Source organism: Bos indicus x Bos taurus, chromosome X (genome assembly GCF_003369695.1).
Source record: "Bos indicus x Bos taurus breed Angus x Brahman F1 hybrid chromosome X, Bos_hybrid_MaternalHap_v2.0, whole genome shotgun sequence".
Taxonomy (NCBI): domain Eukaryota; kingdom Metazoa; phylum Chordata; class Mammalia; order Artiodactyla; family Bovidae; genus Bos; species Bos indicus x Bos taurus.
Window position 1 is genome coordinate 141,130,044 of NC_040105.1, and position 27,381 is coordinate 141,157,424.

The 27,381-nt window shown below is 41.3% G+C and overlaps 1 protein-coding gene across 10 annotated transcripts in view; it reads right to left on the reverse strand.

Annotated features, from left to right (window-relative positions):
* ATP1B4 (ATPase Na+/K+ transporting family member beta 4) overlaps positions 1–27,381 on the reverse strand; it is a 47,106-nt gene that overhangs the window by 12,105 nt on the left and 7,620 nt on the right. For 4 of the 10 annotated variants that reach the window (XM_027534100.1, XM_027534104.1, XM_027534097.1 and 1 more), the window contains 6 exons: positions 26,378–26,506; positions 26,005–26,109; positions 22,669–22,865; positions 21,974–22,030; positions 18,078–18,173; positions 17,222–17,348 (listed from right to left, as the gene is read on the reverse strand). In XM_027534100.1, coding sequence (XP_027389901.1) covers positions 17,222–17,348; positions 18,078–18,173; positions 21,974–22,030; positions 22,669–22,865; positions 26,005–26,109; positions 26,378–26,506 — 711 coding nt within the window. Of the gene's footprint in view, positions 1–13,216; positions 13,571–13,614; positions 17,349–18,077; positions 18,174–21,973; positions 22,031–22,668; positions 22,866–26,004; positions 26,110–26,377; positions 26,507–27,381 lie in introns of those variants that run through there. The other 6 variants (XM_027534106.1, XM_027534107.1, XM_027534105.1 and 3 more) reach the window with 3 other exon arrangements.

The window sequence follows — 27,381 nt, forward strand, 5'->3', positions numbered from 1 at the left end:
TATTTCTTTGCATTGTTCACTTAAGAAGGCTTTCTTATTTCTCCTTGCTGTTCTTTGGAACTCTGCATTCAGCTGTGTATATCTTTCCCTTTTTCCTTTGCCTTTCGCTTCTCTTCTTTTATAATTATATAATTTTATAATTATAATTATGACTGATTCACATTGATGTATGATTTTATATATATGGCTTCTCTGGGTAAGGAAGAGCCCCTGGAGAAGGAAGTGACAACCCATTCCAGTATTCTTGCCTGGGAAATCCCATGGACAGAGGAACCTGGTGGGCTACAGTTCATGGGGTCGCAGAGTCAAACACAACTTAGCAACTCAACAACAGCATTAGTCACAGCTTAGGCTGGAATCAAGACAGATGATTCATTCTAAGACACACAGATAGGTCTGGGCCAAGACACACAACCCAGGGTCATTCACTTTAAAGAGGGCTCTGATCCCATACTTCTAAATGCCAATTAATTATTAAAACTTCTGACTTAGTTAAATCTATAACACAGCTCTGTAGGACTCAGCCAATGTAACACAAAGGAGCACAACTCAAAGGGCAAGCTAGCCAGCAGGCATCAGAGTCAGTTAGCAAGCTAGAGCAAGAGAAGACACACCCCTGGTGGTGGTGATCATTGTCTCAGCATTCTGCTCACAGTACTGACTGTGGACACCCTACAGAGACAGCATGGACCCCCACCCCAAATTTGGTTTTGATGTCAACACTGAAATTGCTTACATAATGAGGCTTTCTGGGGCAACCAGGGCAGGCATCTCAAACTGATCTGAAATGATATGAGAGAGGAAGGAAAGAAAGACTGGCTTGGGGTTTTTTCTTTCTTTTCTTTTCTTAATACTGGAGTGGGTTGCCATTTCCTTCTCCAGGGGACCTTCATGACCCAGGGATCAAACCAGCATCTCCTGCGTTGGCCAGCAGATTCTTTACCACTAGTGCCACCTGGGAAGCCCTGGCTGGGGATTTTTATGGTTGTCTGGGGAGAGGTGGGCTGGAGTGAAGGTTTTTGTCCATGAGTTGGGGCCCAGGGGTTTGAATCTATGGCTGGTGCCAAACAAAGGAGAACCCAGGCTTTCTTACCAACTTACCAAGATGCGAGGCACAAAGGGAAGAGGGAGGGTGAAGCTTAAAAGCTGTCAGCAGTCAAACATTGAAAAAGGGATTTGACTTTATTAGAGCACACTTCTAATGGCAGTATGGAAAAGTGAGAGCGCTGGGTCCTTGATGAGTTTATTCAGCCTCTCAAAGGCCTTGGAAACACCTGCTCCAGACTTCCACTGTTGCTGAATAATTCAGTGTCTTTATGGTTAACAGGCTATTTTTAATTAGGCTTTCTGTTAGTTGCAGTTAATTCTGAACTGATTTAGTGTTGAAAATATTGTATAATCCATTATTATCATTTTAGATATATTCAAGGAATACAAAGGTGGTTCAGTATAAATAAACCTGTACTCGTAATTCGTAACAAAGTGAATTAAAGAAAAACATCATGGGTCATATTAGTAATATACTTTAATTGCTTTCATAAAATCCAGTAACTATCCCTAATAAAAACACAAGGTAAAAGAGGAATAGAAAGACCTACCTAAAGGCTCCTTACTAAAAACAAACAACAAATATCATTCTGAAGAATGAAACACTAAAAACATTTCCAAGATAACCAAGAATTACACAGGAATGCTATTATAATTATTCTTCCACATATTCTTATTCTAATCAATGCAATAAAGGAATAAAATGATTTAGTACAATAAATATTGAAAAAAATCATAACTTTTTCTGGTGTGAGTGTATACCCAGAAAATCCAAGAGACACTAATAAATACTAATACGATTGATGACATCATCAAGGTTTCTGGATAAATATTTATTCACTCATTTGTTTATTTATTTTAAAATATCTATTTATTTATTTGGCTGTGCCAGGTCTTATTTGCAGCATGCAGGATCTTTACTTGTGACATGCCAATTCTTTAGTTGTACCATGTGACCTCTTAGCTGTGGCATGTGGGATCTATTTCCCCTACCAGGGATCAAACCTGGGCCCCCTGCACTGGGAGCACAGAGTCTTAGCCACTGGACCACCAGAGAAGTCCCCAAAGTAAATATTTAAAAGTTAAATTTTCTTTGTATTAGGAACAAATGAGGATAACTAGAAAGGGAGAAAATACTTCATTCACTGAAATGACTTAAATTATAAAATACTTCATAGTAGATTGGTAATGGGTTAATTTGTTCAGGTTCAGCTACATTTCCCAGAATTCCTTTTCCTTTATGTTCCCAGCTAGGGTGGGACACAGGAGAGATTATTGTGCGGGACTTGGAGGACTGAAGGGAAACAGTAGCCATTTTGTAGCTTGAACACATTGTTTTTTTTTCTGCTGACTGACTTCAGTGGCGCAAGACAGCAACTGGGTTTGAAACTGTCCGACCTTCCCCTCAATTCTCCTTTCACTTTTCTGAGTCCTGGGTCAGGTGTGAGAGTTTAGTTTTGTGACAGTGTCTTGGCCTCTACAAGATACACATTCCATTAAGGTCAGAGGAAACAAGAACTGACGTGACACAAGTTTCAGTTCATCCTTGGGAATGCTAGCTCCTGCTCGTGAGGTCCACTTTGTTTCTGTTCTTTCCCGTACTTCATATCTACCTCCATCTTGCCTTCCTGACTATCTGCACTGTGGACTTCAAGTTCCAGCATCAGATGTGAAGATAGGAGCCTTACAGAGACTTCTTAACTAGTTCTCATAATTGTGTAAGGTAAAATCTCTATAACGAATGCCTTAAAAACACACATACACTCACATGCACACTCACATGTGTGCACATGTACACATACACGCAGAGTAGTCCTACTACTTTAATGGAAGCCTGACTGAAATACTTTGAAATAAAATTTAACAAAAAAGGAGATAGATTTTTGCTACCGGCCAAGATGGTACAGTAGAGACTGGATTTACTCTCTTATTACAAAAAGATTACTACATTTTTACAAATGGACACCAGATATGAAATAACAGTTTTCAAGTCACTGGACCTTAAGTAATGAAGGACAGTGATTCCTCAGAAATGGGAAACAAATGAGGTGATCCCTATGTTTGCTCAGCATACTGTCTGGAAAGAGTTTCCAGGACATACTATGAGGAGAGAGAATCAGGTAGAAGCAGAAAAACTCCATGAGTTGAGGAGAGGGAGTGAAGAATCTGGGGGACACTAAGGCAGCCAGTATTTGCAAGACAGAGTAAGACTGCTGCTGCTGCTGCTGCTGCTGCTAAGTCATTTCAGTCATGTCCTATTCTGTGCAACCCCATAGACGGCAGCCCACCAGGCTCCCCCCTCCCTGGGATTCTCCAGGCAAGAACACTGGAGTGGGTTGCCATGTCTTTATCCAATGCATGAAAGTGAAGTCGCTCAGTCGTGTCCAACTCTTAGCAACTGCATGGACTGCAGCCCACCAGGCTCCTCCATCCATGGGATTTTCCAGGCAAGAGCAAGACTATATACATATATATATGTATATAACTTCAGAGACCTTCAGAGAGTCCTCTCAAGTATTGATGTGCTCACATGTGAAAAAACTACTCAAAGCTAAGGAATTAATCACAAAAAAGGATTAGAACACAAATAGACATGGAAATAGTGCCTGTTCCCTTAGCCAGACTGGTAGTAATCTCACAATTCATGCAACATTGGGTAGAATACTGAGGTTGTGGCCTAGGTGGTGGAGGATATTTAGACTCAAACTGAACACTGCTCTCAACCCACCTAAAATATCATAAAAGCAAGCTCCTAAAGGATTTAACTGTTTCCATGTAATGACTTAAGTGTCTCTGAGGAAAAAGCTTCAATAATTGTAGGATTACAGAGACAACTAGTACTCACCAAGTTAAAATTCTCAGTGTTGGTTATCTAATAAAAAATGGCTAGGCATGCAAAGAAGCAGGAAAACTTAAGTCATAATGAGATGAAAAAAAAAATTCAACCCATCAAAAGCAGCCCCAAAACAACTGAGATGTTGGAATTAGCAGACAAGGGCATTAAAACAGTTGTTATAGCTACTAAAATTGTTATCACTATAACTCTGTATGTTCAAAAGTCGTGAAGACATGTATAATATAAAAAGAAATAAAATCTGTGAAATTGAGAACTATGCAATTTGAAATAAAAATATACTGAATGGGACTAACAGTAAATTAGACATTGAAGAAGAAAAAAATAGTAAACTTGAAAATATAGCAATGGAAACTATCCAAAATGACACACTCAGAAGAAAAAGCATCCAAAAAAATGAACAAAGCATCACTGAGCTATGGTAAAACTGTATTTGTGTAATTGGAGTTCTCAAAGGGAGTACAGAAAATGGTGAAAAACTTTCCAAAAGTTCATGAAAGCTATGAACCCACAGATCCAAGAAGCTCAAAGAACCTCAAGCACACAAAATATTAAAGAACACTACACCAAGGCATATATGATTAAATTTGTTCATGAGTGAGAGAGAAAATCTTTTTTTTTTTCATCCCACTTTGCAGCTCGCAGGAAGGATCTTAGTTCCCTGACCATGGTTTCAACCGGAGTGTTGTCACAACAGTGAAAGTACTGAGCTGTAACCACTGGACCACTAGGGAATTCCCTGAGAAAATCTTAAAAGCAACCAGAACAAGGCATGTTACATAAAAGGATGATAGTAAATTTCATATCAGAAATCATGTAAGATGACAGAGGAGCAAAACCTTTAAAGTCTTGAAATTAAAAAATGATTGTCAACCTAGAATTTTGCCCAGTGAAAATATTGTTAAAAAACAATTTTTACTCAGTAAAAATTAAAGATCTTATTGGCTTTATTCAGTGATCCATGAATCGGAGAGCATCCCATCTAGTAGAAAGGCATTTCCAGGAACTGTACAAAATGAAAGATTTTTATAGGCAAAAGGGAACAAGAGCAAGGAAATTATGCTAGAAGATTCACTGTGGCAAGGTCACTCCTTTAGGGGATAGCAGGGGTCTATCAGAGAAATTGCCTTACTAGTAGTGATCAGGTAATTCCTGACTGATTGGTTTCAGATTCCATTTTTGGGAAAGCTGAAACTGTAGTTAAGTTTTGTTTGGTGATGTGAGACTTAGCATAAGTGACTCCATTTGTGACCCGTTGTCTTATTTTTAACAATATCAAGAAAGAAAGTGAAATACTTATTCAGATATACAAAACTGAAATAAGGCATTATTAGCTGACTCATACTGTAAGTGTTAAAGGGATTTCTTCAGGCAGAAGGAAAATGATAAGATGGAAATGTAGATTTCTACAAAGGAATAAAGAACACTAGAAATTATTACAATGAGATATACATATATATGATTTTTTCTTATTATTTAAATCCTTAAGATAAAATTGACTTAAAATAATATTAACAATCTAGTGTAGATAAAGCAACCCTAAAATAACAATAGAGAGCAAATGCTGATAAAACCAACAAAGGCAAGAGGAGAAAAAGAATACACGGGGCACATACGCCACTGAAGTTGTGCCCCAGTTAAGTCAGAGGTTCTCAAGAGAGTGGACTTAAAACCAAGGCCCAATTAGAACTTGCCTGCAAGAAACACACTTTAAATATAAAAACGCAAATAATTTAAAAGTAAAAGAATGGATTTAGCAATGATTTCTTGGATTTGCCACCAAAAAATGCAGGCATCAAATTTTTAAACATATATAAATTGCACTATGTCAAAATTTAAAACATCTTTGCATTAAAGGGCACAATCTTTGCATTAAAGGACACATTAAAAACACAGATTGAAAAGGAATCCTCATGGAAAGGGAGAAATATTTATAAATCTGATAAGGGGTTAGTATGCAGAATATATAATGAACTTCTACAACTGAATGATTTAGAAAACCTGATTTAAAATACGGGCAAAGGTAACAAGATGGTGGACTAGGAAGTTACAGACCCTCCTTTCCCCACAGAGACACTGAGTTACACTGAGTTAACAGTAATACACAGACCAGAATACCTCTGTGAAAACTCTAGAGACCAGCGGAGAAGCTACAGCAACTAGGCCCTTATAAAACCAAGAGGGATTCCAGTGAAAGAGTAGGAAAATTCATGCATTTTGGTTACTCGTTCATGTCACTCCCTCTGTGTAGCATAGTACAGAGTAACCTGGAGGAAAACCTCCAAACCAGAGCACCTCCCCCCAGAAGGAATAAAAAAGGAACATATGTCCAACATTCTGACTTGTTTGGGACTGCCAGAGGGACTAGTGTCTGTCTTGTCTCATTCAGAACACTGATGGGACCAGCACCACGCTTTGGAAGCCACTGAGAGCAGGTTTGGGCTTCTCAGGTGGAGCTAGTGGTAAAGAACCTGCCTGCAAATGCAGGAGACATAAAAGATGTGGGTTTGATCCCTGGACTGGGAAGATTCCCTGGAGGTGGCATGGCAACCCACCTAAGTATTCTTGTGCAGAGAATCACATAGACAGGGGAGCCTGGAGGCCAAAGTCCATAGGGTCGCAAAGAGTCAGACAGGAATGCATGAAAATAGATTTGAAAGTCACTGAGAATAAAGACAGAGAAGTCAATGGCACCCCACTCCAGTACTCTTGCTTGGCAAATCCCATGGACGGAGGAACCTGGTGGGCTGCAGTCCATGGGGTCGCTAAGAGTTGGACACGACTGAGCGACTTCACTTTCACGTTTCACTTTCATGCACTGGAGAATTAAATGGCAACCCACTCCAGTGTTCTTGCCTGGAGAATCCAAGGGACGGGAGAGCCTGGTGGGCTGCCGTCTCGGGTCGCATAGAGTCGGACACGACTGAAGTGACAGCAGCAGGAGTATAGAATTAAGAGCATGTTAGGACTGTAGTTCTGCAAGCAGACACCAGGGAGAGCAAGAGATCGGAAAAGGTTTGAGAGGTTTCAGAACTTTGAGCAGCGAAGCTTGGAGAACGTCTTCCCTTGCAAGAAGCTAGCGCTTAAAAATTGGGAGAAGTGGTTGTTTTTCAAATGCCCAAAGCCCAGCAAAAAATTACAAGAAACAGAGAAACATGGCCCAATCAACGGAACAAAATAAAACTCTAGGCATCAACCCTAATGAAACACAGATCTATGAGCTGCCTCACACTCATTAGCATGGCTACTATCACAAAACATAAAATAACATGATGATAAGGGCGTGGAGAAATTGGAACCTTTGTGTACTGTTGAAGGGGCTGTAAAATGGTGCAACTGCTATGGAAAATTATACGGATGTTCCTTTAAAAATTAAAAGTAGAACTACCATATGATCCAACAGTCCCACTTCTGGGTGTGCACCCCAAAGAATTGAAAGCAGAGTCTTGATATTTGTTCACCCATGTTCATAGGAGCATTATCCATAATGGCCAAAAGGTAGAAACAGCCCAAATATTCATCAACATATGAATGGGTTAACAAAACGTGGAATATGCATACAATGGAATATTCAGTTCAGTTCAGTCGCTCAGTCATGTCCGACTCTTTGCGACCCCGTGAATCACAGCATGCCAGGCCTCCCTGTCCATCACCAACTCCTGGAGTTCACTCAGACTTACATCCATCGAGTCGGTGATGCCATCCAGCCATCTCATCCTCTGTCATCCCCTTCTCCTCCTGCCCCTAATCCCTCCCAGCATCAGAGTGTCTTTTGCAATGAGTCAACTCTTCGCATGAGCTGGCCAAAGTACTGGAGTTTCAGCTTTAGCATCATTCCTTTCAAAGAACACCCAGGGCTGATCTCCTTCAGAATGGACTGGTTGGATCTCTTTGCAGTCCAAGACACTCTCAAGAGTCTTCTCCAACACCACAGTTCAAAAGCATCAATTCTTTGGCACTCAGCCTTCTTCACACTTCAACTCTCACATCCATACATGACCACTGGAAAAACCATAGCCTTGACTAGACGGAGCTTTGTTGGCAAAGTAATGTCTCTGCTTTTGAATATGCTATCTAGGTTGGTCATAACTTTCCTTCCAAGGAGTAAGCGTCTTTTAATTTCATGGCTGCAGTCACCATCTGCAGTGATTTTGGAGCCCCCCAAAAATAAAGTCTGACACTGTTTCCCCATCTATTATTATTCAGCCTTAAAAGGGAGGAAATTCTGTCATATGTTACAACATGGATGAACCTTGAGGACACTATGCTAGGTGAAATAAGCCGGCCACATGAAGACAAATACTGTATAATTCCACTTATATGAGGTATCTAAATTCATAGAGACAAAGTAGAATGTTTGTTAACCAGAGGCTGGGAGGAAGGGGAAAAGAAGAGTTGCTGTTTAATGGGTACAAAGTTTCAGATTTGTAAGATTAAAAAGTTTTGGAGATCTGTTTCACAAAAATGTGAATTCACTGAACAGTACTGGACTCTACACTTAAAAATAGTTAAGATGGCAAATTTTATGTTGTGTATATATTTTTTTTGGCCACAAAAAGTATCCTAAAGGAATAATCAGAACTGCGCAAAGGGATTTTAGCACAAGAATGTTCATTGATATTTATAATTTTTAATATCAAGGAAAAATAAGTAACAACCTTAATGCACAATTTGGAATTGATTAAATAAATTTTGATGCATCCATACTCTGGATAGTACATAATGCTATTTAGCTATTAAAAGTCATGTTAAGAACAAAAAAATGATACATGTTAAAGCAAACTAATAGTTATAACAATGAAGTGTGGTGTTTATAACATACATAGAAGAAAAATGTATGATAAATAGCACAAAGATGAAATGGAAGTTAATTGCTGTAAAGTTCCTATACTATACATGAATTGGTATAATATGACTTGAAGGTAGAGAGTGATAAATTAAGGATTTCTACAATGAAACCCTAAAGCAATGTCTAAAAACACACACACAAGAAATAAATGAAGCAATAATAGCTAATAAGTCAATAAAGTAGAATCATTTTAAAAACAATTAATTCCAATGGAAGACAGAAAAACAAGAAAGGGAGAACAATAAACAGATGGGACCAACAGAAAACAAATGGCAAGATAGTAGATTTAAATACAACCAAATTAATAATCACATAGTATATAAATGGTCTAAACAACTCAAATGGTAGAGGTTGTCAGTATAAAATATATGATAACTACATAATTAAATATATAATAATTTTTTTCTTATTACTGAAATCTCTTTAAAAATAGTTTACTGTTTAAATAAAATAATAACAATGTGTTGAGCAGCTTATGATATATGAATCAGTAAAATGTATGATAACAATAGCAGAAAAACCCACAGGGGAGAAGCTAAACATATGGTTCTGTGGTAAGGTTCATATACAATATGTAAAGTGGTATGATATAACTTAAAGGTAGATAATGATGTTAAAGATATATACTCTAAACCAGTGGTTCTCAATCAGGGGTGATTTTGACCCCTGGAAGACATTTTGGAATGTCTGGAGACATTTTTGGTTTCCGCAACTGAAGAGGGTACTACTGATGTACACTGGGTAGAGGCCAGCGATGCTGCCAAACATTCCAAATGCACAGGATGGTCCCTGAAATGAAGAATTACGTGGACCAAAAATTCAACAATTTTGAGATTGAGAAAACCTGCTATAAACTCTAAAGCAACCATTGAAATAGAATCTTTCTTGCAGAAATTGACAGGCAGGTCAAAAAATTTACATGGAAATTAAAGGTATGCAGAAAAGCTAAAAAAAAAAAAATTTTTTTAAAGAAGAACAAAGTTGGAAGACTCACACTTCCTGAGTTCACAACTTGCTCCAAAGATTTTGGCAAATCTTGTATTTGATAAAGGTGTATAAATAATCCTAACAAATGGAGAGTAGAAAGACAACCAAACTAAAAATGAGCACAGGATCTAAATAGACACCTCTCCAAAGAAAATATACAAATGGCCAATGAGCAGAAGAAAAAAAATGCTCTCTGTCCTTAGTCATCAGGGAAATGCAAAATACAAATCAAAACCACGATAAGGGGACTTCTCTGGTGGTTCAGTGGCTAAGACTTCGAGCTCCTAATGCAGGGGGCCTGGGTTCGATTCCTGGAGAGGAAACTAGATCCCACATTCTGCAACTAAGACCCAGAGCAGCTGAAGAAATATATATTTTAAAAAAACATGATAAGATGCCACTGCACTCCCAGTGGGATGGCTATAATAAGAAAAAAATAATAAAAGTGTTGGCAAGGATATAAAGAAGTTGGAACCCTCATACTTTGCTGGTGGGACTGTAAAATGGTGCAACTGCTTTGGAAAACAGTCTGACAGTTCCTCAAAAAGTTAAACATAAAATTACCATATGACCCAGAAATTTCTCTTCCTCTATATATAGATGGATAAATGGATAGATAGATAGATAGATAAGTGATATGTGGATAGATATTCTCATCCCTATTAAAAGACGCTCTCCATTCCCCTTCCTTCCAGCCCTTGGCAACCACAGATGTATTGTATCTTTATGGATTTGCCTATTCTGGATACATCATATAAATGGAATCAAGCATGTGACCTTTTGTTTGGCTCTTTTAGCATAATGTTTTGAGATTCATCCATGCTGTGGCATGGATCAGTATTTCATTCCTTTTATGCCTGAATAATATTCCACTGTATAGATACGTTATATTTTGTTTATCCATTCATTAGTTGGTGGACATTGGGGTTATTTCCATTATATATTATTCCAACAATATTATGTAGTTTTCAGTGTGTAAGTCTTACACTTGTTTTGTTAATCTGTTCCTAAATATTTTATTCTTTTTTATTCTATTATAAATGGAATTGTTATGTCAATTTCATTTTTAAATTGTTCACCACTAGTGCAGAGAAAGACAATCAATTTTTTTGTGCTGATATTTTATCTCACAATCCTAGTGAACTTATTCTCTAGCTGTCATAGTCTTTTAATAGATTCCTTGGATTTTCTATATACAAGATGATGTCATCAGTCAGAGGATTGGAGGGGAGGGAAAGGATGTTACCCTCATCCTGCATGTTACTTGTGAACAAATTTGTTCTGATGCAAGTCAAATACTTTTATGATTCAAGTTATTAATAACTATTTTATGAAGATTGTATCAGTCTATTCTGAGAAGAAAACGTTTTATGGAAGCCAGACTTTGAATGCAGATTTAAATTATGGAATTCTCTTTGGTAAAGACAAAGTAGAATAAATCAAGACGGTTTCTTTCTCTTTCCACCTTGTTTTTTTTCCAAGCCAAAGGTGTTGACAAAATGCCAGAGTAGAGTGAAAGGACTGTCTTTGGAGACCTTAATGTTAAAATTTTGAAAAGATTTTAGTTTGAAAGTACAAGAACAACCATAAGTAGATGTAGGATTTGACAGGACACTGACAAAATGCAGTGGACAGCTATTCTATCTTCCACTCGTTCACCTTTCTTTGGTAAAATCACTTCAGTTTTCCTCAGGAGGATCACCTCTCCCTGACTTTCATTCCAGGCAAGCTGAGTGGTATTGACATCATCCCAAGCTCCAGGGCTGGGCATGTGACTCAAACCTGGCCAACTAAAGAAGTTTCTCCTTGTGGCCACAGAGGTAGGTTCAGGGATGGACACAGAATCCAATTCAAGCCAATGAGAGACTCAGAATTTTTATTTGAACTATCAGGGAAGAGAACCGACCTTTTCAAAGGGAAAGTGAAAGTGATAAGTTGCTCAGTTGTGCCAGACTCTTTGCGACCCCATGGACTGTATAGCCCGCCAAGCTCCTCTGTCCATGGGATTCCCCAGGCAAAAATACTGGAGTGGGTAGCCATGCCCTTCTCCAGGGGATCTTCCCCACCCAGGGATCGAACTTGGGTCTCCCAAATTGTGGGCAGATTCTTCACCGTTTGAGCCACCAGGGAAGCCTTTCGAAGGAAAATTAGCCTTTGAGAACATAGGCCTGATAGTGCTGGCAGCCATTGTACATATCTTGATTTGTGGAGCCTGGAAATGAAGCCAACGTGATGGAAAGCAGTATAGAGAGATGGAGAAAGACTGGTTCTTAATGACATAGAGTTCCAAGACTTGGCTATGCCTCAAACCAAAGTAACCAGAACCTGGACTTTTTAGTTATATGATTCAGTAAATTTCTTTTTATCCTCAAGTCTATTTGAGATCGTTTTTATTCATTTGTTTTGTGACTTACAAGCAAAAGAGTTTTAAATGACATACTAAAGGATACCAGATTAGGAAAGTATGAAGGAGGAAATTGGAAAAGGGAATGAATATTAAAGAACAGAGAAAAGAGTTTCTATCATGGGAAAGCCTACTGCCTCTGACCCCAAAGCTGTGGAGCAGAGTATGCATGAAGACAAAATGCCCTGGTCACTGGAGTCGGTTCAGTAGATGGTTCTAGCACTCTACCAGACTCCCAGGAGTCTGTGCTCAGAATCTCAAAATCTTGGTGTCTGCACTAGATGTTTTGTGTTTGACGCTCCAAAAGTAGTCCCCCCTCCCCTTTCCACCCTGCCTTCTTCCTTGGGAGACTGACCTGTATGGACCACACCAGAGGGCTTACTTGCCCTCTGATTTTGGTTGGGTTTGGGCAATGAGAATTACCAGCAGGAGATCAGAAGGAGGGAGGAAGATCAAGTCAAGGTATTTATTCTCCTGTTTCCCTACCTACTAGGTCACCTTGAGATAGCTTAGTTCTCCAGCAAGGTCACCACTTCTCTCAAGGTGGTCAGCTGTACCCTACTCAGTCCTTCTGGGTTTTGGAAACCACTTCCTAACCCCATCCCTTAGGGCCTAGGGAAGGTTAAGAGTTTAGCTTGAACTAGCCTGGGTTATTGTGCTATTCTTTATGGTTCCCTACATTGACACATTTATAATTAATCTCTTTGTAAATAAATCCTCTACCAATTATTCTATTTTGTCAACATGCTGTCTATTTCTTATTGGAATCCTAACTGATGCTACAGCTAATCAGGGGCCTGCAGAGAAGTATATCTTGAATACAGGGCTGTCAGATTGAGAGCCTACCACATCCTTCTTAAAGCTTTTCGATCCCTCTATCAGCTTTTCTTCTTTCCTAGCCTACAACTAAAGAACTGTGTGAAGTAGGCAGGGCTGTTCTGCATTTCAACTCCATTTTCCTTGCCCTTTGCCTCCATCTATCCTAGCCCCCCTCAAACCCCTCAGTACATACACAGACACCCAAAATTATTTTCTACCTGGATAAAATCACACTGTAAATCACACTTCTGCATGATTTGGTTAAACTGCTTTATCATGTTTGAAGTTAGTAAGGAAACAGGACTCTAACACAGAACCTAGATGGGGGAAATACATTGGGATCATAGACCGCCCCCCAGTCAAACCATATCTGCCTAGTAGACCTTAGCCCAGGGCAGCTTGCAAAGAAAGAAGGGGTTCCTACTGCAGCCTAGCCTCTGACTCAAACAAGGGAATGGAGATATTTCTGTCTTTAGCTGCAATCACCACTAGAGATTTGCTCTGGGAGACAGTCTGTGGTCAGATGTGCCCTGAAGTCACTTAACTTGCAGTTTCTCTTTGAATTTCTGTTCCTTTTCCCTGCCTCAAAGTTTCTCGTCGCGTTCTTCTCCTGTGCAAACAAACAGAATAATTTATACCAGAAACTCAACCTTGATGAAGAAAGGCAGTTTACTCTGACAAAATAGTCTTCCAAGAAACTGGAGCATGAATGTTGCAAAAGGAAAAACGCTTAGAAATGGAACAACTTTTAGTTTCATTCTCCTGTGGCCGAATCCCAAGAGTCAGGAAAAAAAGGTGGGAAGGGGAAGAAAAAACAGTTTTAAACTAATAGGCTGTCAGTTGTCAAGTTTTCCACCCACATGTCTGCCCAATATTCCTGTGGGGAAATCAGTGGTACAGTTTAGAAAGAGGAAATCATACACTCCTTTTTTATTTTAATTTATTGCTGTCAACATCTCCCCAAGACAATATTAATGTTTTCTACATGAAGATTCCCAGCAAACAAATGCCTAAGAAAGGTAACGTTAGAATAATAATTTCAAGGGCTAAGAAGTAAAAAATCCTAAGTCTAGCATGGACAAAAATCATGAAGGCATTTGGAAGTAGTATTTCTCATTGACAATCAATTAAAACCAAGCGCAGTGCAACAGATGGTGTACAAATCAAATCCTGATACAGCACCATTTAGGGGACTATTTAAATTAGTCCACTGGAAGTTTCTTCAATTGTTAGAATCCAGTTGTAATAAATATAATATCCAGTTCTGTATAATAAAGCTATTTTTAAATGTCCTGGCTGACATCCCCAAGTATCCTCCTTCTATTCAATATTGCTTTCAAACTGTGGAAATGATGGATTCCGTTGAATGAGAAATACTGTATGACAAAAGATTCATAATTCCTTGTCTGTTTAATAGTCAACGTATTTAACAGGATAATGTATTATGTATAATATATAGCACCAGTTGAATTCCTGTGAAATGTTAACTATTCTAACTCAAATTTGACATATGTTTTAAAATGTCTGGGATATCTATCATTCATTGATTTTTTAAAAGATGGTACTTCCTGGTAAGCAGCAGCTCAGAGTAGAAAGAGCACTGGACCTGGAGTCAGATGCAATGCTGGTTGTTTGCACTAAACGCTCTCTAAGTTCCTTTCCAGATCTACTGTTCTATTATCTGTTACTACTAAATCTTGAGACTTTGATCATTTGAGCTCATTGTTAGGTTTTCAAGTTGTTATCTTCAAGTTGGTTTCTTTTTAAAGGTTAGTTTTGAAAGTCGAATTTGGTAAGGAAAGGAGTTGAGGGGAGACAGTTTCGTTGTTTTTTGTGTTTTCCACAGGTCTGCTGTTGCATGTCTTTGAATCACTTGTTAATAGCAGTCAGCCCCCCTTTACTGTCACTAAGAGTTGGAAAGGTGTGTGGGAAGGAGATTCCAAAGAGCAGCAGCAGTCCTTTCTGCCATAAGCCAAGAGAGAAGCAGTACCTGAGAGACCAGATTGTTGTGATATGTTTACATAAGTGGCTCAAATTCCCATGATTAAATACCGTGGACTTTCTTAAGAGAGTTCACTTAAGCAAATGTTGCTTTTGTTCTCAGATTTCCTTCTTCGCCAACCCACTTATATTTACAGCTCCACATCAGTGTCTGACAAGTAGAAATCACAAGCCTAAAATGTCCAGAATTGATCTCAACATCTTCCTCTCCATTCCTGCTTCACTCATGTATTCCCAGTCTTAATCGACAGTATCACCATCCCAGGGGTTCTTGCCAAGCTCAGAACCTTAGTGTCATTCTTGATTCCTTCTCCCTCACTGCCCATTCCCCAGTCTTGTCCCTCTGCAATGCACCCTTCACAATGTGGCTGCCAAAGTGCTCTTTCTGAAAAGTAAGTATGATCACAAAGCTTCCCTGCATAAAATGGTTTTGTTTGTTGTTGTTTAGTCACTCAGTCGTGTCTGACTCTTTGTGACCCCATGGACTGTAGCCCGCCAGGCTCCTCTGTCCATGGAATTTTTCAGGCAAGAATACTGGAGTGGGTTGCCATTTCCTTCTCCAGGGGATCTTCCCCACCCAGGGATTGAACCCGTGTCTCCTACGTGTCTTCTGCTTAGCAGGTGGATTCTTTACTACTGAGCCACCTGGGAAGCCCATAACATGCTTTAATGACTCCTTTTCTCCTACTGGACGAAACTCGAAGGCCTCTTTCAGTACCTGTATGCCTTTCTAGCCCAGTCCACTGCCCCTCCCTGCCGTTGCTCTGAGCCCTTTACATTCAAGTTACATGAGCTGCTCACAGTTACCCAAACACAGTTGCATGTGAAACTTCCTCTGCTACTTTCTCAGCTTGAGTTATTTTTCCTCGTGTTCCCATAGCATTCCCACATACGAATATTAAAACTCTTGTCACACTATATTGTAGTTACTTCTTTACTTGTTTGTTTTCACTACCAAACTGTCAGTTCCCTGTTTTGGGAGAAGGTAAACATTGTAGAGGAGATTCCGACTCTGGATATTTCCAGGTGGCCTTTAAGCTTGCTTTGGACCCTGAGACACTATACTCTTCTCTGACACTCTCTTTTTCTCCTGGTCCCAGCCCTCCCCCTAGTAGAGACAAGCAGCGGAATGGTCATATGGCCAAAGATAAGACAAAGCAGCCTGGCTGATCCACAACCTGGATAAACATCTGCCTCGTACCATTTTTTTTAAGAAAATGAAAAGCTGGCTAATGGGACTTGAATATAGGGTGGCCTGGCAGGAGATTTCTGTCTTACCATGTATCAGTCAGGAGACCCTGACTTCAATCCCCAAAGGTGTAGCAGAGGGTGTGAGGGTGGTCAACACATCCATCCCTGAGGTCTCAAAAGAACATCACACTACTGTCAGACAAATAGCCCAAGAAGAATTCGGTGGTGGAGATCATCCTTGCCTTTTCCTTTGCCTGAAGCTGAGACAACCTTTCTGCAGGAACATTTGCCTTTGGATGACTACACCATAAAGCAAGGAATCTAATAACAGTCACATCCATGTGGTAGGTGTTCTCCCCAGTTGCACTGGGCCTCACCTCCCCAAAGAAGTCATAGGGAAGGTCTATGTTCTGCTCTATCCCAGAACAGCATCCAGTTATCAGTGACTTCTGTTCCAGTTGGAGATAACCCAGTTGGTGAAGCAGTATTTAGTTGCCCAGGAAAGCCTATTTCACAAGCAGCCTTGGATACAGACTCCCTGGGCATGATGGCCCTAGGTGTATTCTGGATTGGTCTGCTTGGTGATTCTCAGGGCAGGACCTTGCCAGGCAGGTTAACAAAAAGGGTTAGTTATCAGCCTGGTTGGGAGGAATCTCACCTCTAAAAACAACACATTTTTAGAAAATATGATGAATTTATAATCATTACAGAAATTGTCCTTCATGGCTACTGTGAATTTTATCAGATACTATGTTTACACTACGATGAGACTTCTAGCAGCAAGTATGGGTTTTGGTTTTAAGTGGGGGAAAAGGAAACAAATATAATCTATTTGTCATCAGGAGAGACTACCTTTAAAAATCAAATAGTTCCCACAATGCCATTTTGTACATATGTCAAAGGCAAGGAAAAATGGTCTACTGTCTCAGGTGTCCATCTGGCTGTGTCCTGATTGAAGAAGAGAATTCAGGTGCTACCAGGGTAACATGAAATAAAACAGAAACAGAACTGGTGGGAGTGGCCCCCCGAAGTTCTTAGGTTTCTATGTTTAGAGTAAAGATTACCCTACCCACAAAACGATCATTGATGACGTCATTTATGATGCCTTTGCCCTTCAGTTGGCACTGCACAGGCACCGCTTGGTTCTTCACTACATCTGTAAAGTGCATTGCCACCAGCGGGGAGGTGTAGTTAACCTGTAGGTGGAAGAACAATGAATTCTAAGTGGGAGGAGGGGCGGGGTTGTGGGGAAGGATAGCAGGATGGATGTGATTGGATGCTCAGTGCAGGATGGAATAACCTCCACAAAGGGAACTGTGTAAATCCCATGATGCCAAGTCACAGGTGGCTGAAGCAACTGAGATGCTCTCTCTGCCCTGGGACTTGGGGGAAATTACACGTTTCTCTCATAAGTCAATGTCAGTTGTCTGACTGTCCTCTGGGGAGAAGCAGTTCTAACTCAGCATGATATGGTTTTCTGGGTATCAGACCATGAATCAAACCAGAACTAGTATTTATTAAGTCTCCATGCTGGTGTTGAAGCCTTCACTGCCCCAAGACGCCAAGCAGGAGAAAAAGGAACCTGATTATTTGGGCATCATTGAGTGCAATGGTTAAGTGATTAGTCTGCTCCTGGCTCTGCCACTAATTGGCTGTATGACCTTGGGCAAGTCACTTCCTCTCTCTGAACCCTCATTTTTCTATCTGTAAACTGAAGGAGTGAGGCCACACCATGTTTGAGATTCCTTCAGATTTGGCAAGGAGTGGTTGGGATAGAAACTGGTGGAGTGAACTCCGGGTCTGGGCCAGCAGCTGTTCACCCCATTGTTATTACTACCTGCTGCTCCCTGATTCTCATTGATCCCAGTCAGCCCTGCCTCTGAGCCCTTTCTGACAGCAAAGACTAAAGGGGAGTACGGACTTACATGAGTCAGTTTGCCATAGTAAGGGTAGTAGCGGAGGTCAAAAGAAGCCGACTCTGGGTAGTAATTGATGGATCGGATGTCGTTTTCATCACCTCTCTGTAAGTAGAAGCAAGTATGTATCAGGTGGTGGGTCCCTGAGTTGGAGCCTGAGCTAAAGGGGCCTGAGGCCCAGGTAGAAACACTGTGTGTCCATCTCAGGAAGATCAGGAAAGCAGAGTGAGGCATAGCTCAGGCCAGACTTATTGCCAGAGGAGTGTTTCCAGGGAGAGACTGGGCTTTGGCTTTGCAGTTCAAAGAATTCTGAATAGAAGGCCCAGACATGGAAGGCTGAAGGTTCTCACTGTAGCTCTGTGCTGGCTCCTAGGAGACTCAGGCGGAAGGGCTCCGAGGGGCTCTAAAGGGCTTGCAGTACCTCGTGTTGCTCTGGCAAGAGGGCCTACCATGCCAGTCCCTCTGCAAAGAATCATACTGGACCTGGCACCCAGCCTTGGACTCTGGAGCCGAGGCAGGTGTAAATTAGAACATGCTCTGTAAATCCCACTCTACAACACCATGCACGTGGTGTGCTCGATTCTGATGGAGGTCAAACCAGGTGCACAGGGACACAGCCTGGACGTGGCTCACCTAAACGCGTGTCTCTGACCACATTCTCTGAGGGGCTTCATTACAGGGGGTGGGGTCAGGAGGATAAGCAAAGGGGGAATGACTAAATAAACAAGTCCACCCTCATTTAACTTCTGTGTAGAGTACATCATGTGAAATTCTGGGCTGGATAAAGCACAAGCTGGAATCAAGGTTGCCGGGAGAAATATCAATAACCTCAGATATTCAGATGACACCACCCATATGGCAGAAAGCGAACAAGAACTAAAGAGCCTCTTGATGAAAGTGAAAGAGGCGAGTGAACAAGTTGTCTTAAAACTCAACATTCAGAAAACTAAGATCATGGCATCCGGTCTCATCACTTCATGGTAAATAGATGGGGAAACAATGGAAATAGTGAGAGACTTTATTTTCTTAGGCTCCGAAATCACTGCAGATGGTGACTGCAGCCATGAAATTAAAAGATGCTTGCTCCTTGGAAGAAAACCTATGACCGACCTAGATAGCATATTAAAAAGCAGAGACATTACTTTGCCAACAAAGGTCCGTCTGGTCAAAGCTATGGTTTTTCTAGTAGTCATGTACAGATGTTGAGAGTTGGACCATGAAGAAAGCTGAGCACCGAAGAACTGATGCTTTTGAATTGTGGTGTTAGGAGACTCTTGAGAGTCCCTTGGACTGCAAGGAGATCCAACCAGTCCATCCTAAAGGAAATCAGTCCTGAATATTCATTGGAAGGATTGATGCTGAAGCTGAAACTCCAATACTTTGGCCAACTGATGTGAAGAACTGACTCTGGAAATGACCCTGATGCTGGGAAAGATTGAAAGCAGGAGAAGGGGACGACAGAGGATGAGATGGTTGGATGGCATCACCAACTTGATGGACATGAGTTTGAGTAAGCTCCAGGAGTTGGTGATGGACAGGGAGGCCTGGCATGTTTCACATGGGGTCACAGAGAGTCAGACACGACTGAGCAAGTGAACTGAACTGACCCTCATCATAGTATGTCAGGCAGGGCTTTCTGCCCATGCATTAGGTTTGCCCTAGATAGCTGAGGTCTGGAGGTAAGAGACAAATAGTGAATCACTACTAGCAAATCACTCACTCGGGTCGTGTGATTACTTCTATCAATATACTATAATGGCTTATTATAAACTGAACTCTCCTTAATTTATTCTAGTAATTACTTCATCCTGCTTGACTTCCACAAGTGGGTGTGGATTTGACCAGTATTGATTATTATAGAATGTATAATGACTCAATTTTTTTTAAAAAGACAGTTCTCAGCAAGGTTCGATGTAAGCTGAAAAATGAATGACTTCCACTAGGGAACTCTCAGTTCATTTCAGTCATCAGTCATGTCTGATTCTTTGTGACCCCATGGACTGCAGCACACCAGGCTTCCCTGTCCATCACCAACTCCCAGAGCTTGCTCAAACTCATAGCCATCAAGTTGGTGATACCATCCAACCATCTCATCCTCTGTTGTCCGCTTCTCCTCCCACCTTCAATCTTTCCCAGCATCAGGGTCTTTTCCAGTGAGTCAGTTCTTCCTATCAGGTGGCCAAAGTATTAGAGTTTCAGCTTCAGCATCATTCCTTCCAATGAATATTCAGGACTGATTTCCCTTAGGATTGACTGGTTCAATCTCCTTAGGGAACTCTATGCTATGCTATGCTATGCTAAGTCACTTCAGTCGTGTCCGACTCTGTGTGACCCCATGGACTACAGCCCACCAGGCTCCTCCGTCCATGGGATTTTCCAGGCAAGAGTACTGGAGTGGGGTGCCATTGCCTTCTCCGAGGGAACTCTAAGCAGGACTCAATCTAATTACTATGCTAGTTTAAGACTGAGTTCATCTTCATGGTTTATTTATGTATTCTAAAAAGTAATGAAATTTATTTTTGGTGAATGGTGTGTGGAATCAATTCCACCGTTTGTAGTCACACCTCTCATGTGTGTATGTTTATACATGTTCACATATATGTGAACAGAATGAATGTCCTTCCTACCTTGGTCACTGGGCAAGCACGGCCTGATCTTTCAAAGCTCATCTTCAGTGTCATCACCTCCCATGTGGAACTAACCTTTCCTTCCTTTATGTCTCCACTGCATCTGTATTACTTGACTGCCTTGATTTCAGAGACAGATTCATATTTATCTTGGCACTCCCAGCACCCAGCAGAGTACCTGGTATTTAATAAGTGATTCATACATTCTTGTTGAATGTGAACTGCTGCTGCTAAGTCGCTTCAGTTGTGTCCGACTCTGTGCGACCCCATAGATGGCAGCCCACCAGGCTCCCCCGTCCCTGGGATTCTCCAGGCAAGAACACTGGAGTGGGCTGCCATTTCCTTCTCCAACGCATGAAAGTGAGAAGTGAAAGTGAAGTCGCTCAGTCGTGTCCGACTCTTAGCGACCCCATGGACTGCAGCCTACCAGGCTCCTCAGTCCATGGGATTTTCCAGGCAAGAGTACTGGAGTGGGGTGTCGTTGCCTTCTCCATGAACGTGAACTACTGCTGAATAAATGCCACCTTTTGTTGCTTTCTGATCTGCCACCATCAAGACTGCAGTTTTGAGTGGCATTTCTGCTACTGAGAATGGGATTCCCTGGTTTCACTTATTTGTAAGACAGCTGCCCAGGACTGGGGGTACAGTGGCTGTTAGCAAACAGGAGGCAGCTACTGCCAGTTTAAGAAGCAAACCCAAGATCTAGGGCTTTTTCCTACAAGGGAGCTAATTGGCCCAGATGAGATAGGAGTTAATGGCCCCTTGAAGGACAGTTAGTTAGCATATTAATGGAGTTCTGTTTATGCTTCCTTTGTAGTCATTTGTTATTGCAACACCCAGTGCCACTGGTCATTGCTGCAAAAAGTGAAATTCAGTTTTAAAACCAGGGACTAATGACTCTAATGAAAGCCGCTTGTTTAGTTCAAAGAAACAAGTAATTAGAGCTAAAAGCAAAAGTGTAAACAGAATCCCAATTAATGACTTGGCACATTGTTGTTCCCAGCTGTGGCCCTTAGCTGAGGTTCAGTCCTTGGCTTTCACAGGTATAAATCAGCACACACACACACACACACACACACACACACACGAATACACATGAATGGAATGCTTTCTGGAAACAGGGAGGACTGAAGGTATAAATGGAGGCGTAGTTATGAAAAGATTAACCCTTTCCCTGACCCTTAGCCAACCGTCCATGGTAAAGCCCTTGGAAGAGATGACCCATCTTTTTGCACGAAACAGGTGTGCTAACAGTACTTATTCAAAAGGGCACTTTACCTGAACTTTGCAGGAAACCTTCACAGGGTCTCCACGCTCAGGACGAAAGCCAACAATCTAGCAAAAGAAAAAAAATTAACAGGTTTGACAGTAAAAAAGTAGGGCTTTTCTAAATCCCCCTAGAGTCATCACTTCTTTAGGCACAACCTTGATCTATTTGTCCTCTCAGAAATGTTACAGAAAGTAGAAGATGCAAAATATCTTCAAAGCTACACAGCTCAGCTTACTCCTTGTTTTATTTGTGGCTGATATTCATACAATGGTAACCGCAGCAAGATTATCTTGAAGGTGTAAAGAATGTACTGGTGTCAAGAGGAGAGCATGCCTAATAAGGCTCTGCCACCCCAAGGCATGGCAGGAGAGGAGGAAAATGCATTTCTTGTAATATAAGAATTGCCCCCCACACCACCTTCATGTCAGTCTCCTGTGCCAAACAGCTCAAGATCTCATTCCTGATACAGGCATCCAAGGGCAGGTTCAGGGGTGCTGGAGAAGAATCCAAATAGAAAGTGTTCAGGGAGAAAAGGAATTATTACTTGGTAGGTTTATCCAGTTGTTTGTATTACTGATGCTCTTGGTAAAAATGGCCAAGCTTAACAGTGTATAAAGACAGAACCCAAGAGACATGGAGTGGCCAGGGCCTTCCTACCCAACTCATCCACTTTTCATCGCCAGAGTATCATGGGCCAATATACCCGGTTCATCTTTAGAAGGATGCAAGGCTGTCCAGTAGAGTAGCCAAAAGTTGGGTCTTCCAGGCCAGAGCAGTTCTTCAGGAAGGAGCGCTTAAATTGGCAGGCCTTCTTGTCTTCATCCTCATCACCGTCTTGGATGAAGTACTGGCCTGGGGGACAGTCTACATTCATTTCCTCTTGAAGACTGTCATTGTAACCTAAAGCATGTGGGGGTGGCAAAGGGTCATGTTAGGTGCTGCAGAGAGGGCCAGGTTTTCAGTGGTTCTCCCTGGTTTCCTTTCCCCAGCTTACTTGTGCTCCTTTGAAAGCCCACTCAGTCTGTCTTAGACCCTGTGACCTGGCATCAGGGGCCCCAGGCCCTTCAACAACATCTCTCCCAAGAAGCCTTCTGGGCGAGTCCCCCTAGCCCACTTGGATTGCCTGTCCCCTTGCTTCTCATTCTCTTGGAACTTCTTCCATATCGGTCTCTGGATTGTATTATGTTTGTCGCTTTATAACTCTTCTCTATTTTCCATTATTTCTTTTCTGACATGGTAAATTGTAAACGTGGAGGGCTGCCTCTTCTATTAATACCTCTGGGAGAGGAAGAGGCACATAGTAGGCAGATTTTGGAAGAAGGACTGAGTCATATCAAGGCATGGGATATACATAGAGGCAGAACACAGGGGTTATATCTCTTTAAGTTCAGTCTAGGAAACCTCTCTTTGAGGTTGATCAGAGGCATCCAATGCAAAAACATGAAAACTGTATGTTGTGGAACAGGAGGAAGCAGGAGGAAGAAGAGGAGGAAATAAACCAGCTCATTCTTTATGGAGGGAAGTTAGCACTGAAAAATAGAAACTTAGGTTGAAAGACAGGAAACAATGACAAACGTAGGGTCTCCACTGAGAGGTTGAGGGGTGAGGTCTTGTCTTCTGAGACCCGAGGCACTCAGAGTTAGTGTCCCTTTCCCTTGCATGGAATTTAGCATGTGCCCAAGGTACACATGGCTTTCCTGATAGCTCAGTTGGTAAAGAATCTGCCTGCAATGCAGGAGACCTGGGTTTGATCCCTGGGTTAGGAAGATCCCCTGGAGAAGGGAAAGGCTACCCATTCCAGTATTCTGGCCTGGAGGATTCCACAGACTGGGGTCCATGGGGTCGCAAAGAGTCTGACACGACTTAGCAACTTTCACTTTCAAGGTACAGGTATCAGGGAGAGGGCTGAAAAGGTCCATCTGTGAGCTGACTGGGCTACTAGATGCCATAGAACTGGGCTTTAGAAATGACTACATTATTCCCAGTTTGGTTCTCAATGATGAAATCCAATTAGTCCTATTAGATCCAGCCTCCATGCATTTATGTTCCAAGTAGCTCAGTTTTCAGAGGAGATTGTGCCACCAGAGGTAAAACTCCAAAGGTACTGCTGGGCCCTTATCTAGACGGACTGTGACTTGGGCTTGATATTAGAAGCAACTGGGAATTTTAAATCTATTCTAGTAAATTTTAAATCTTAGTTATGGCTAAGCTTTTATTTTTCCTTTGACAAATCTACATTCAATTCAAGGTTTTGTTTTAATCTCTCTCTTTTTTTAATCTTTTTTTGAAGAATAAGAACTATGTTCAAATAACTTTCTAAATAGAAACTCTAATCACGTGTTCGTTGTTTCTCTTGAGCGTGTTCCTTTAAAAATACTGTGACATGGGCATGACCCCTTATTGCAAAATCTCTGTCCTCACAGGAATGAAATTGATACTCTGATGTCTATTTCAGAGATGTGTTCCTTTTAAACAGGGCATATTATCTACACTTAGGAACTAAAAAAATCCAATGCTTTTCCTAATGTTCCCCACCTCTGTCATCAGGTCAGAATTGATATTTCTGCATCTTCTCTCTTCTCAGAGGAATTTCCTCAGCAGAGATTCTGATAGTACATTTGCAATAGCTCACAAGCATTTTGAAAGAAGAGAAGATATTGTGCTGGCTATGATGCCCAAAACATTTTGGGGAGTCAAAAATGGGACTCCATGGATTCAAAAAGAACCATGCTCCTCTCATTTTACAGGTGAGGATTCTGAATCTCAGACTTAATCAAAATGACACTGATACAAAGCTGAATTTCTAATTCCTGGTCATATGGCAGCAGCAAAGAATTGTGAAAAGCAGCACTTCTTAAGCTTTAAAGGGTGTAAAGACCACCTACAGACCCTCATTCAGCAGGTCTGGGTAGGGCCTGAGATTCTCCCTTTCCAGCAAACTCCAAGTGATACTGATGTTGCTGGTCCCTGAATCACACTTTGAGTAGCAAGGGTGTCAAGAACAGAAACAAGGGTTTAAATTGAAATACTGGTTCAGCTACTGGAAGACTTTGATCAGATTTCTTCCCCTTTCTGAGCCTCAATTCCCCCATTTGTAAAATGAGGACAATAGACTCTGCGATGCAAGGTTAAAGTTCAGTGACAACATTTATGCATTTAAACAAGGCTTCCTATCACGTAAGAGAATCCTCTTCGTTCACTGCCTGTTCTGTAGGCCACCCCCATCACTTGGCTTCAGCCAGGCCAGGACAACCAAACCCGTCTGACGGGCTTTTCCTCCACAAATAATAGGTGTAGTTAACCCATGGATTTACTTTGATAGCTGGAGAAATACAGAGACTGTGGGCTCTATGTTTAACCTTAACCAAGCTGCTGCCTCAGTTTTCACTTGCCCCTGAGAACATTATCTGATAATACTATAGAGATAGGCATCTTGAAAACACTGGCTATCAAAATGTTGGAGTGACTGCCACCCAGAGGTTTGTCCTCCAACTCCCTTTTGGATTGCTATTTAAATAAAGAGACTTAAATAAAGGCTTTTTAAGATGGATCATCCTTTAAGATGGCTCATCTCCAAGAAATGAATTCTCTCACCTTGAGAAAACACAAGAGGTAAGAGTCTTCCAGTTCTGGAGAACACTCTCCTTTTCTCATCACCACCTGCCCCCCCCCCCCCGAATTATCTTTTATAATTGATCATTATTGAGCCATCTGGATATGTCCAGGACATAACTAGGTGCTCTAGGGTATTCCAGAAGAGAAAGCAAGTTCTGTGTTCTAATGAATTTATCACCTTACTGGCTTATATGCTTTCATATAAACATGTAACTTACCATCTTTGGCTTTATATGCTTTAAGGCAACATACAATCACAAACCACAGTAGTTTTGATTGTATCTACAGGTGCTGAGGGGGATGCAAGGTAACGAAAAATCAGAATGGGCAGTGTTAGTTAAGACTGGGATTTCAGAGCCAAGTGATTTTTGAGTTCCCACCCCTCACCTTTCCAAAGATATTCTCACCATTCAGAGGCACTTACCCTGGAGAAAGCCATTTAGACTAATCACATAATGCTGCCAAGTGTCAGGTTCAGAAACGTTGAAGTTGAAGTTAAGGCTATGGGCGAAGGGTCTGATCATAACTCCTGGCAATGAAAACAAGTCTTGGATATATTAACCCATTCTTGGGATAATTTTTGTATCAATTCCCATGAAACCATTCCCCCCAACCCCACCCCAGGCAATCAAAATGAAAAGGACCATAATCTGCCAAGTACCATTTTACTTTTACTCCTAATAATTGAATCCCTAAGTCATTACCAGGAAAAGCCAAAGTTAATTGAGGCTGAACATGCCGTGCAAGCAGATTTCTGTCCAGGGTGTTCGGACAGCTCAGGGTATTTGGGCACTCACCAGGAGGCTTCACCCTCTCAGTGAAGGTTGGCATGTAAGGACTGATGGTCAGAAATAGCGTGTACATGCAAAGGGTGATCACAGCAGCCAGGGAGGCATAGAAGAAGAAGTAAATGACTAAGATCAGGCCTGCAGAAAAATCAGAGATGAGGGTGGTCAGTGCTGGCCAATAAGCCCTGTGTCTGCATTTGAACTCACGAATCAGAACCAGCGCAAACACGTGACATGGCTTTTTTTGTAATTCCCCAGATTCAGTATGTCCTTGCTTATTCAGATTTCACCGATTTGAAATTGGTGAGAATTGCGTCAGAGGTCTGATTGCAGTTTTACCTTTACAGCATCTCCGATGGAAGGGCTTGCTGAGCAAATGATGACCATGAACTAGATTATAGGGGAACAGAGTTTAAAGTACTGCAGAGGGCAAATTGCTTGGGAGTCCTCTGGGCTATGGTCAATGTCCTATGTACAAATCATTCTCTGCTATTCATTAAAGCAGGTGTCCTAAAGAGTTCTAGCCACCTGGTTCCAGTGATTATATATATTTGCAAGTGATGAAAACAGCATTTCTTTTCACATAGCCCATAATTCAAACTTTTGCTTCATTTCCATTGGACTTGCCTCTAATGAAGGCAAAGCAAGGTTTCACTTTATGTACTTCAAATCTTATTCATGTTTGGCAAAAGTTTAAGTGACTCTGATTTCAAAAAGAACACTAACACAGGATGGGGAATGAAGGAGGGGGCAACTGTACTTATTGATACCTGCCACCTGTGAGCTCTAACTGTGCACTTGGGCAAGTTATAGAACCTTTGGGCACCCCCCAATTCCTAGCAGATAAAATGGTGATAAGTTTAGCACTTCCCTCATATTCTGATCTGTGTCCCTAACAATATTTGAAATTCAGCCTTTCCTTCCATCCTGTGCTGATGCTACCATTTCCTAGCTGTTGGATGTTAGACATGCTATTTACCTCTCTGGGCCTCAATTTCCTCATCTGTAAAATG